The 12,443-nt window shown below is 41.1% G+C and overlaps 1 protein-coding gene and 1 pseudogene across 1 annotated transcript in view; one reads left to right on the top strand and one right to left on the bottom strand.

Moving 5' to 3' along the window:
- Positions 1-1,067: 1,067 nt before the first annotated feature.
- LOC139454910 (uncharacterized) lies at positions 1,068-8,345 on the top strand (annotated as a pseudogene).
- A 719-nt stretch (positions 8,346-9,064) lies between these two features.
- LOC139454911 (zinc finger protein 721-like) overlaps positions 9,065-12,443 on the bottom strand; it is a 66,226-nt gene continuing 62,847 nt past the window's right edge. The window contains exons 5-7 of the mRNA XM_071236515.1: positions 10,109-10,205; positions 9,622-9,919; positions 9,065-9,482 (exon numbers count right to left, since the gene is read on the bottom strand). Coding sequence (XP_071092616.1) covers positions 9,065-9,482; positions 9,622-9,919; positions 10,109-10,205 — 813 coding nt within the window. The remainder of the gene's footprint in view (positions 9,483-9,621; positions 9,920-10,108; positions 10,206-12,443) is intronic.

Raw genomic sequence — 12,443 nt, forward strand, 5'->3', positions numbered from 1 at the left:
TTTATACACGTAGCTTTAGACAAGCTTTTACCACAGTAACAGGTCATTTGTGAGGGGTGTGGGGTTCGAAATTCTTCAAGAAAACAAATGTGTTGGGTGTGGTGCCTGGGAGGGCTTACAAAGGGGGAAAGGAACAGCCAGAAACGCTAAGGCCCCATCAAACAATTTAGAGGGGGGACCCTTAGCAACCGAAATGATCCTTGACCAAGTCCACGGTTATCACAGAGGCTGAGGGGTACAGACATTCCATCCGGAAACAAAGACACGCACCACATTGTTCTCGCTGACCCAATGTACATGAACCCTAACGGCACCGAGACAGTTAGGGAAGTAGGTAGGGAAAACAATTTAGTTCAGTACGATGGGGGGCAAGAGACATTGGACTGTAGTATGCTGTGATGGTTTGCACTTTTCGATCATCAAGAAATTGAAGGATGAAGCTTGCGTGCACCAGGCCTGCCACAGCAGTTTCTTAAACAAGAAATTGTTCGAAACTCACAAAAATGCCTGTGCAAATGCATTTTCAAAATTAGATTTTGATTGGGTATATCTAAAAATTGGGTCTGGCCACTATGAGATGAATCTTAGAAGGCCATTTTTCGGGAGTACTTCTGTGAAATAATGGCCTTCAAAACTGAAATAGCTTAAAAAACTGCCATCACAAAAGTTGGGCTTTGTTGCTTGCTTTCCATCTTGGCACTCTCCATGAGCTCGTCACCCCCATTCCGCCCTAGGTTTCCTAAATTATGCAAAGTCTGAATACACTTCCCCAAATGCTAGCTTTCTTTTGGACAAGGGATAATATACTTTCGAATGGCAGTCAATAGGAATCACCATCCACTTCTTCACAGTGCAAAATACATGACTAAAGAATTATTCCATGAACAACCCAAAATATAGGGATATTGAGGTGTTTGTCGAAGTCCAATACATGCATATGCCCTTGGAAGTGAAAAATTTGTTTGTTAAGTTTAGCTCCATCACAACAAACGGCCATCCATCTTTGGGGGAGTGACTTCATTTCAGAAGAAAATAACGGATGTGTTAAGGATCTTATTCCAAAGGGCATGCCAACTGATGATATTTGGCCAACGACATGTCTCATTGAGGCTCTACTGACCGACATTTGCGACAAGACGCTGGCGGAGCTGGACATGTCCAAAACTGGCCCTCGGTTGAGACCACTCAACTTTGAGAACGCCATTGCTTCTTGGCGTCTACGTCTCCGACAAAGCCAGTATACTGAGGGCACCGAGGTGCATACAAGTATAACCGGCTGTGCACTCGATCCCTACTTGGTCAACTTCATTCAACAAGCAAACCTGAGGCGGCAGTATTACATTTAGGTTAAGGTATTGGGGGAATATGAAGACATACTGCCCCAGCTCAGACAGCCAGTATTTATCACTGGCGATGAGAGGATTCTGCACTCTGAGCCAGAATCATTGATAGTACGGGACTTGCAGCGAGAAATCAAACAATTGATGCCTCGTCTGACCCAGTCACATCGTGCGGCCTTCGACCAGAGACTTAAGGCTAGGGGACAGAAGAAGGAGACACCTCACTATTTACATTGAGATACATGCCCTACTGGACGACTAACATCATATAATGCTTTGTTCTTTTTTCCAGCTGCAAGTAATATAATTATATGGTAAATAAAGCTTCGTTTTCATATTCAAGATGTCTGTATTTGTTCATATCAATAACATGTACATATGTATATATTAGTACATTAAAGTTTTTAATCACCTTGGTCACGCCCGGATTCCTCACATGTGAAGATCCCATATCCCCTGATTGCGCTCAAACATTGGCATTTATAGCTCAAAACATTATAAAAAGAAATTTGGTTTCTTTGAATCTCGGACCGGGATCCCCATTGAATGTATGGGAAATCCTGTATGAAAGCGGTCGGGTGCATTGTGCTCAGGGACCCTGATCTGTCGATATTCGTACATTTCAAATTGATAAAGCTCGATAATATAATGTCTTGCATGATATTTCACATATAGAATATAACATATCCTATTCATAAACTACAAGACTAATAACATATAAATAATGCGGATTTCACATCCCTTCACAACTTCCTTATTCCCTTGTATTATTACACTTTTAGATAATGGACAGTGAACACTCGTGTGAAGCCGGGTGTGAAAGTAGTTACCGAAGACGCCAGGCGGATGGAGAAGAATGCTCAGAACGCCCTCAAACAGAGGAAATGGAGGATGAAGGCTAAGCTACGTGCAGCGGAAAAACTTTAAGAAAGAAGTCCCCGCAATGGAGTTGTACTCTCATACCCAGGCAGTATGAAGTTTGCTGGCTCGGGAGCAATGCTCGATAGCTTCAAGAATGGAGAGCCCTTAACAGATGGTAAGCCATCCGGGATCAACTTCACCGCTGACACCCAAAGCGAAGTTGTTGATGTACAAACAACACCACCCTTCATAGAAGTGGCCACACCAGAGTGTCTTGGGACAGCTACAGGAGATGTAAAACAGCGTAAGACGACAGTAAGTATAAAGAGTCCAGTTACAAAAGTAGTTCAAGACAGGCGTGCAATGTCTGACCCTTTTCCCCACATTAAAGCATATTGAAGAAAGCTAAGCATGACGTCGTTTCGTATGTACATGTCCGGTTTTTTATCAGAGCTTTCCGCATCATACACATGTACTGTATATTCTCTCGTAATTACGACACGTGCTTTGCATTTCTATCGGCCAGTCAGCCAACTAAAGGTATTTGAACATTTTTACTTTCAGATTAATACCTTATGTCCAACAAAGCCCCTAACTGGATGTCGATAATAACCCGTAAGTTTTGATAACCATTACCATACATCGACATGAATTTAAACTATTTTAGCCAACCTTTCTCAGGCTATAATCATATCCTGTTGTCTGTTACAGTGAACCAGCAGCAAGGGATCTGAAAAGAGTCAAAAAGGTTCGTACTACTACCATTAGTTACTATTTTGTTGGCTCCAGATATGGACTACAGCATCTATATAGCCAAACCACGTTTTCTATATAGTAATTATTTTGTTTTATTTTTGTAAAAGCTCACGATGTCGTCTCCACCCCAGGCGAGAACATCAGCGGCATAGAACCTCTACGTGAGTAACCTCTACGTGAGTAACCTTACATCCTCCTCACAATAACAATAACTCCAAATTATTTTAGAACATACGTTTAGCAGGTTATACAATACAACACAACTTATTCTACAATACCTATAATGCATTGCAGCCACCAGGACTACCAGGAGAATAGCCGCTGCTCGGGACATCACAGCGGAAGTCCAAACATCACGCGAGTACTTTGACACCACATTTCCCATGGTTCCTGTTGTCGTAAACCTATTCATTTTCCTGTTAATACGAACGAAAATGTGCCTCATTTCAAAAGATTTTCTACTAAAATAGTAACTAATGTCGACCCCTCCGTGGATATCAACGACATTAGATTCATACTAGAACATACATATTAGCAGGTTATTCATACAATACCCTTAATGCATTGCAGCCACCAGGACTACCAGGAGAAGAGCCTCTGCTCTGGACGTCAGAACGGAAGTCCAAGCACCGCGTGAGTACTTTCACACCACCACATTTCCCACTGGTTTTGGTCATTTTTATTTTGATATTTTATTAAACATTTCCTTTTCCTTTTCTAAACAATTCACTTTCATATTTCCGAAACCCAGGATATTTCTGCTCAAGAGCCGACTGGATCCATGAGGTAGTAACAAGTTTACGAGACATGAAAGAGATTATTTCTTGCAACAGAAAAGATTTGAAACAAGATATATTTCATCTTAACTATTAATATGTAAAATTATATGTGTTTCAGTGTCGCCAGCATACGACCCGGGACATTCCTGTATGTCTCTGTACCGACTCAGTCAAACAGAGCCGTGCCGTTTGTCGCGGAGGTTGTTCAACAAATTATTTCCGCGCCTATTAGTACACATTTAGCCAGATAAAAAACGTAGCTTATTAAATTTTCCGAAAATATTACATCGTCTTCGAGATACCCATTACAACTTGATACCATTGTACGGCAAGTCTGAACATCAATTTTGACTTACCACACCAAATCTTACCTGAAAAACATGTGCTGATTTTTTTTCTTTACTAGGTTACTTCAGAGGACCCACTCAGGGTGAAGTACCTCCAGCCCAACAAAACGAAAGGATCCTGGAGGTTCCTGGAGCAGGACGACAGGGACACAATCAACACGGAAGACATAAAAAGGTTTTGGCGGCGCCAGAAACATGGATTTCTGGTTCCCGCGTTTATGCTGAATTCAGGAACTTGCTGTAGATTTGTATATGTACATATCTCCGTAAATTGTAAACACTGTAATCTAGATCTTTTCATAAAAAAAAATGTAAAAATAAGCATTTGTGTATACTATGCACCCTTTTTCTTAGTATTATTACAGACATCTGGTATTAAATACGAAATACTATACATTATCACTGCTTCTGTTTTCTGTTCTCGTGATTCACGACTATAATGTATTTGGTCTGCTGCCAATATACCACCACAGTCGTGTTCCACTCATGACCAACTCGTTTTAATCCGGGACAAGTCGAAGAGACATGTGCCCCTCTCATGGTCATTTTATCGACCGGGTTCCGTCTTAGCGCAAACGGGCAAACCTAAAACAATTGTCAACTCATTGCATATTGGTTCACATATTTCCCCACTCGCCCCTTGCATGTCTTACATTTAGATGCAAGGAATGAGTGGTAACAAATGGTTGCGTTCGGGTGCCTTAAAGTTTGTTTTCTTACAGCAAGTATACTACCACAGCCTAATTACTGTTCCTGTGTAATTGAGGGTGTAATTTGAGGACAATGTGTCAACGCCAATTGCCTTCAATTGTTTATTGCCGCTTTGAACAGCCATGCGTTTGATAGGCAGATTGGTGGCACGTGAGCAGCTCCGCTCAGTGATCATCATCAACATTGTTGTTGACATAACCCAGTACATGCCCGTTTCACCCGCAAATTTGTTTAACGTCTTCATTGTCTGAGATAGCTATAAGCTGGACAAATATGATCCCTTATGATGATCACTCTCGAATGTACGGGGTACGCAATATCTGGTACTGGTACCTTGGGTCACGTGTGCACTTAAACGCGGGATCATCGTGAATCTGTCCTTGGCAATATACAAGCCAGCGTGGGTTAAATGATCTTATGATATGCACAAATGGCAACAATAATCACAAGATGCAAATTAGCGTAATACCGTAGCACCTGAAAACAGTTTTCACAAGTTCATTCAGTTCTTATAGATTTTATGATTTGCAGTGAACAACACTTTCTACACGTTAACACTATCATTCAACAAAAGGAAAATAAGGGATACGGGGTTGTTTTTTTTACTGCGCATAATATGATAAGGAACGTGTACACACACTGACAACAAAAAAACACCTCAATCTTGCGGTTTCTCCGATAGGTGACGCTGGGGCTCAGCGAGAATAGCGCTGAACTGCCTTTAGGCGCATTAATAACAAAAAAATGACAAAGCATTTCTCCATTGGCACCAGCCCGAATTGTATATCACGTGACCGGTCATTTGGATTGTTGTTTCTCCGTATGTAAACCCTGTATTCGACGTAAAATGCGCCCTGGCCTATTTAAACGCCGACTGGCTCACATTGGCTAATCCCCTTCTGATCGATCATTATACAACTGTATCGTGTTAAAATATGCACTCGTCTATATTTATATTTTTTCATGTTGCTTATTATTCGGTATTAAATACGAAATACTATACATTATCATTGCTTTTTCAGTTCTGTTGATACACAAATGTAATGTATTTGGTCTGCTGTCAATACATCACCAGTTACAAAATATATATATATGGGAGGGGGCAAAGCTATGTGTGTTATGGCTAATCACTGTTCCTGAGTAATTGAGGGTGTAATTTGAGGACACGGTGTCAGCACCAATTGCCTTCAATTGTTTATTGTCGTTTGACAGACGCGCAATTTGATAGGCAGATCGTTGACACGTGAGCAGCCAAGCGTATTAACAACCATACTGTTGATGATAGTACACACGGGTTTTCGCTATACCTGTTATTTAGTATTCTATTGTGTCCAGCTTAAAGCTGAACAAATTAACATAATCAATAGCGTTATTCACTTAAGAATCAATACTGCTATCCCATCGACTGATTTAATGATTTTCAGTGAACAACACTTTCTACACGTTAATACTATTAACAATATTCCATTCAATACTCAGATGTGAATTGTGTCAAAATCGTGCATCAATGAACGGATTTATTTCCAGAAACACGGTCAAATAACTGCTAACGAACAGGTAGATGTGAGCTGTTTGCTATTTCCGGTCTATAATCATGATAATTTACGAAAAAATACATGCGGTAATTTTAATATATGCATATAAAACAATGCCAAGCAAAACAAAAATAAAGGATACTGCGCATAATATGATAATGATTGTGTATCACTAATCGACAACAAACACACTGGTACAATAAGTCACCAGGAGATTTTCCACTGTTCCCCTATCGTAGCACAGACAGACATCGTAACGCTATAACCGAAATCAACTGATTCTTATTCAACAAAGCGCATATGCTCATAGTTTCACAAGTTATTGGAACATTCAACGTTGTAGCCCGCAGCGTCGGGTTTCGCAGCACTTGTCATGTACGCTAAACGGAACAAAATGCACTCACGAACATTTATGATTACTCCTGTTTAAGTATGGTGATGTCAGACTTCAGTGATTTGTCTAAAGACAACACATAAAATTCTGAATGTGTTATCGTTGATAGGTATTCAATGCATATTTTCTGAAAAGTAACTAAAAAGTAAGAACAAATATCCCAAAACAACAAAATATCAGAAATGGATAAGAGCCAGAGAGCGGGAAAAATGTGAGGTCTACGTAACTTCCGTAACCTTCCGTTACCTTATTAGTCGCAATGAATATGCAGATTATCTAGTTCAGGTCGATAGAGAATGTTTATTAGGGAAACAGTCAGTCATATCGTTGTCCACTGACAACTGGGGGTAAGGCAATAATAAAAAGATCCCAGAAGTAGCAATGCGTTAATGACCCATCACTTGCATCAAACGGAAGATTACGAGGAAATTGAAATTGTTTACGGAGCGAGCACTTCCTTGTTACTGACAGCCGCTAAAAGGCGTGTCCCGCGTGAACGACCGGAAATCACAAATGCCGCGGTACCACGAGGCCCGGGTATATATACACGGAATATGACAGAAATAACAAGAATTGTGTGAACTGGTCGCTAGCTTCGACGTGTACACTTTCAAGTGTATCCAGTCCAGAGGGACATGTTGACATGTCTTAACAGCTTCAAAAATAGGGTATGTGAAGATTGGAAGGCGGATGCCCCGATGCACAGAGTTCCAGCCTATTTCGGCAAGGGTGGAAACTGGACTTTCATAGTCAGTTAACTTTCTTGCCTTGGGAAGATGCATTTCAGTTGATGCAATGATGACTCCTTATGGCAGATAAAACAATTGAACTTGTAACAGCAGTTTGGATGATAGACTGTATGCAGTATATTTATCGTAAGTAGAAAGACTCTTAAGTATTTCCAAATTGTTTCCATGGATACACAAGATATTAGAAAAATTAAAACTTGAAAAATATGAAAAGGCAATAGTAGAGCATCTGGTCAATGTACATGTATAGTTTCAGGCAATGAGATTCATTAGTTTGAAAGTTATGGCTCAGAGTGAGTGAGTTGGGTTTAACACCGCTTCTAACAGTATTCCAATCATATCGCGGCGTGTCAGCTTAATGTCGGAGGAAAGCCCGAAGTGATGCAGGTCTCAGACGTTTACCACTTCGGTGAAACCCACGAGCACGGGTATGGTGCTGGCAAACCTAGAAGCATAATCGGGGCGAACTGGGATTCAAACCCACAATCATAGGTTTCTGGCATGCCCAAGGGATGCAACTCTTCACAGCGAATCACGGCGCCTTAGACAACTGGGCCTACCGTGCCTCCTGTTATGGCTCGGAAACGAAGCCTAGTGTTGTTTTCAGTCGAAGCTCAAATTGTTATCATGGTTAGGGAAACAAAAAAAGAATAACACAGCAAAAGGCTTCAGTTAAACTGATGACAAATGCACATGGGAAATTTCATAGAACCAGGCCTTCATATAAGATTAAGTTGAAATTGCTTCCAAAAAAAAAAATATATAATTTAGAAAAATTTCAAAAAAGCAAAAGGCACCAGTCTAGGTGATGAGGAATGCACATGGCAAGTTTCCTTGAAAAACACTGATTTATGATTCTCTTGTTGCAGGTAACCATGTAATGCATCATGAGCACAAATGAATGGCGAGCTGAGTTGCCTCCTGATCGACTCATATTAAAGTCATGGTTAAAACAGGACTCCAAGAAATACCACGATATAGAAACATTGGGATACCTTAACATGCTTACACAGCATTATACTGAAACAATAGAGAAATACCGCCAAGCAGGTCTCACTTGAAAGTTGTACCTATCCCAAGGTTACTGTGAGTTAGAAAGAAAGATACAACAGGCAAAAGTGGCAGTACGTTCATAAAACTTCTCCCTTACTTGATGAGGTGAGGTGAAATGGGGTTTAACGTCGCGTCCAAGATTATTGCACTTATATAGCGACGTGCATGTACGTGTGTGTGTTTGTGTGGCTGCTTGTACTAGTCCGGACTAATGCCAATTTATAGTGCTAGCTCACTGAGATACCATGCCGCAGTTTAACATGAATATCCCACTCAGACACAGTATACTGACTCCGAGCCGACCAGTCCTTGTTTAAGCCCCTTAATGCCGAGCGCCAGACAGGGTAACAACAAGTACCATCTTTTAACGTCTTTTGGTATGACGCGGCCGGGGATCGAACCCCGGACCTTCCGCTCTCCGGGTGGACGCCTCCCTTACTCGGTGAGGCAAGGGGAGGCAACATCTTATCAGCTGTTTGGTCAACGTTTTCACTCAACAAAGAAAAGACTTACCAGTGATAGCTAAAAAACCTAAGTCACTAAACTAATTGATTGCCAACACTCATGGCATGAGGTTCTGTACTGTATTCAGGATTGACTTCACTAATACCTGCCACTATGATGTGTGTCTTCCGGCAACTATATACGGTACACTCAATGTTCAGGGCAGAACTCCATGACTGTGCCCCTTCTGAACCCTCAGAAAACTTGATGCTGTGAATGTTCTCCATGATTTCATGGCAGGACTCCATGTTTCTCCATGCTTCAGAGTCTGTAAATGGCATCTTGATTCCTCTGTGAAGCCTCTTCTGGAGCATCTTCATGCTCCAAGATCTTGCAAACCCTTTCCCACACACTTCACACGCAAAGGGCTTGATTCCACTGTGACTCCTCATGTGTGACTGCAGGTTGCCAGAATATGCAAACACTTTTCCCCATTCAGCACACTTAAAAAGGCTGGATACCACAGTGAATACTCATGTGTGTCTTCAGATGACTTCTTTGTGTTCATGTTTCCGCGGACTCTGTACACTCATACGGCTTGATGCCACTGTGATGCATCATGTGTCTCTTCAGGGTACTTGCCTGTGCAAACTCTTTCCCACACACATCACACTTAAAAGGCTTGATTCCACTGTGAATACTCATGTGTGTCTTCAGATGACTTCTTTGTGCAAAATGTTTCCCACATTCAGCACACTTAAAAGGCTTGATACCATTGTGGAGCCTCATGTGAGTCTTCAGAGTGCCTCTTTGTGTAAATGCTTTCCCACACTCATCACACCCAAAGGGCTTGACTCCACTGTGAATCCTCATGTGTCCCTCCAGAGTACCTCTTCGTGAAAATGCTTTCCCACATTCAGTACACTTGAAAGGTTTGATTCCACAGTGAAGACTCTTCTGGTGGGTCTTCATGCTCCTTGATCTCGTAAATACTTTCCCACACACATCACACTCAAGGGACTTTATTCTACTGTGACTCTTCATGTGTGTCTGCAAGTTACCTGATGTTTTAAACACTTTCCCACATTCCCCACACTGATGACGTTTCCCATTCACATCACTGTGACCAGTCTCATGTGTCTTCATGTGTCTCTTCAGATGGCCATTTTCTGTGAATTCTTTCCCACACTCACTACACTGATAAGGTCTGACTCCTGTGTGACGTTTCATGTGTTTCTTCTGGTAACTTGCTTGTGCAAATTCTTTCCCACTCATTACACTTTTGAAGCAGGACTCCATTGTGCTACTGAAATCTTAAATATTATCACACACTTGCTACACTTATCCTGTTTTCCTGGCAGAATCGTGTCTCTTGATATCACCTGTTTCCAGCAATGCCCTCTCAGTCTATGATTACATCTGTTTCTGTAACAGAGCCAGGATTCTCTGGATGGCTTTGGACCTCCATCATCAACTTGTGGTTGTCATGGTGTTCACTGAAAACATAAAACAGATGTCAGTACCCTTCATCTTGTTTATCATACGTATCATTTTCTGTTGTTTCCACAAAAAACTCACAGTAACAACCAGGGCTGGGATGACACACGATGTCACAAATCAAGAAAATATAGATACATGCATTATGATTTTTTGGTTTGTTGTTTTATGCCACACTCAGCAATATTCCAGCTGTACGACAGCGGTCTGTAAATAATCGAGTCTGGACCAGACAATCCAGTGATTGATATCACAAGCATCGATCCACGCAATTGGGATATGATGACGGGTATAAACCAAGTAAGCGAGCCTGACCACCCGATCATGTTAGTGAGTTAAAACTTGACTTGACTGTCATATGATTATTGTGTTTTGCTACTGTGTGGTGCACTGGTTGTTTACGCAAGTTCACTCATGTACTCCAAAACAAATACTTAACATCAGCATAGGCAGTCGCAACTATCTTCTCAGCAAAAAGGTTTAAGCCTCCAAATAATATCTACTTTAATAACATCTTACATTGAGAAAGAAATTGTGTTCAGTAAATTCACAACATGAACTATACATTCATGTTATCAGCGGTAGAAACTAACAGTTTCAGTCCACTAGTCCTTATTGTGATAACACATAGCAAAACCCATAAAAATGACAAGTTTCTTTTGGTACTCATGATACCTTAACTATTGGGTGATTTGGCAAGGACTACAGACTAGTGCTAATTTCTAACACTGTTTATACTGTTAAACAGTAAAAAAAAAATGGTGAAATACGTAAGCTCTACTGTCGGAGTGTCAGTACATTTGAACTAGCGTGCATACAAATTCAGCCCATGTCAGATATCAGATGTTGAGATGTGTTTGCAGGCATTGCTTCCAGTGTGTATGTGGTGGACAAGGCTGGGAACACATGATGGCAGATCATTCTACCGTGTCTGAGACTAAGCGTTACTGTCGGAGTGTCAGTACATTTGAACTAGCGTGCATACAAATTCAGCCCATGTCAGATATCAGATGTTGAGATGTGTTTGCAGGCATTGCTTCCAGTGTGTATTGGATGGACAAGGCTGGGAACACATGATGGCAGATCATTCTACCGTGTCTGAGACTAAGCGTTTCCTTCTTCATTTCCAACAGAATAAATATATACATATATTGTGGCTAATGTGCAAGTGGCAGTATATTTCTTACTGCACACTCGTGGCTGTAGGTTTGCATACTATGTGGACATTAAAATAAACTGAACAGGATGAAAGAAGATACTTTTTAGTTGAGACGCATGGGGACTTACTGAGTGTCCATCTAACTGTCTTGTTAGAATTCAGAACAGCCTTTGCTGCCAAGTTCAATCTCATTAAAATCAGATCTTAGTTCTCGCTACAGCTAAACAAAGATCTGAGGACATCCCATTACGGGTCACGTCAGATCGACCTATGACCGACCAATAGAATGACCAATCAGAAGGCAGTTTTCTCGTGCTTTACGGCACTAATTTCAAATTGGCGACAACGCTTCGAAACATATTTTGACAAATTCTCGATTAAAAATTTGAAACCTGAACAAAAGAACATTCTGGAATGGCTAATAGATGGTCTAGATTGTATGGGTTCAGTCGTTAAACCCGTAACTATCATTCGGAATACCTCGTGTTAAAGTTTTCGAAGTTGCATGATTAGAAATCACATTCCGACTGTCACTTTCATAATCTGGTAAGTGATGCTCTGATTGGTCGGATGAAAGGTCGTTCTGACGTGACCCCAAATGGGATGTCCTCAGATCTTTGTTTAGTGGTAGCGAGAACTGAGGTCTGATTTTAATGAGATTGCTGCCAAGTTTAACATATGGACAACAGAAAGAACGTAAATTGAATTGTCAAACATTGATGCGGCTTTGACAACGTTGTCAGTTACATGGGTGAAAGGTTGATATCAGTTCCCTACTGAAGTTTTCAGAGAATCATATAGATGTCCAGCAAGTTCAT

The sequence above is a fragment of the Haliotis cracherodii genome, unplaced genomic scaffold (genome assembly GCF_022045235.1).
Source record: "Haliotis cracherodii isolate W230 unplaced genomic scaffold, xgHalCrac1.p SCAF_11, whole genome shotgun sequence".
Classification (NCBI taxonomy): domain Eukaryota; kingdom Metazoa; phylum Mollusca; class Gastropoda; order Lepetellida; family Haliotidae; genus Haliotis; species Haliotis cracherodii.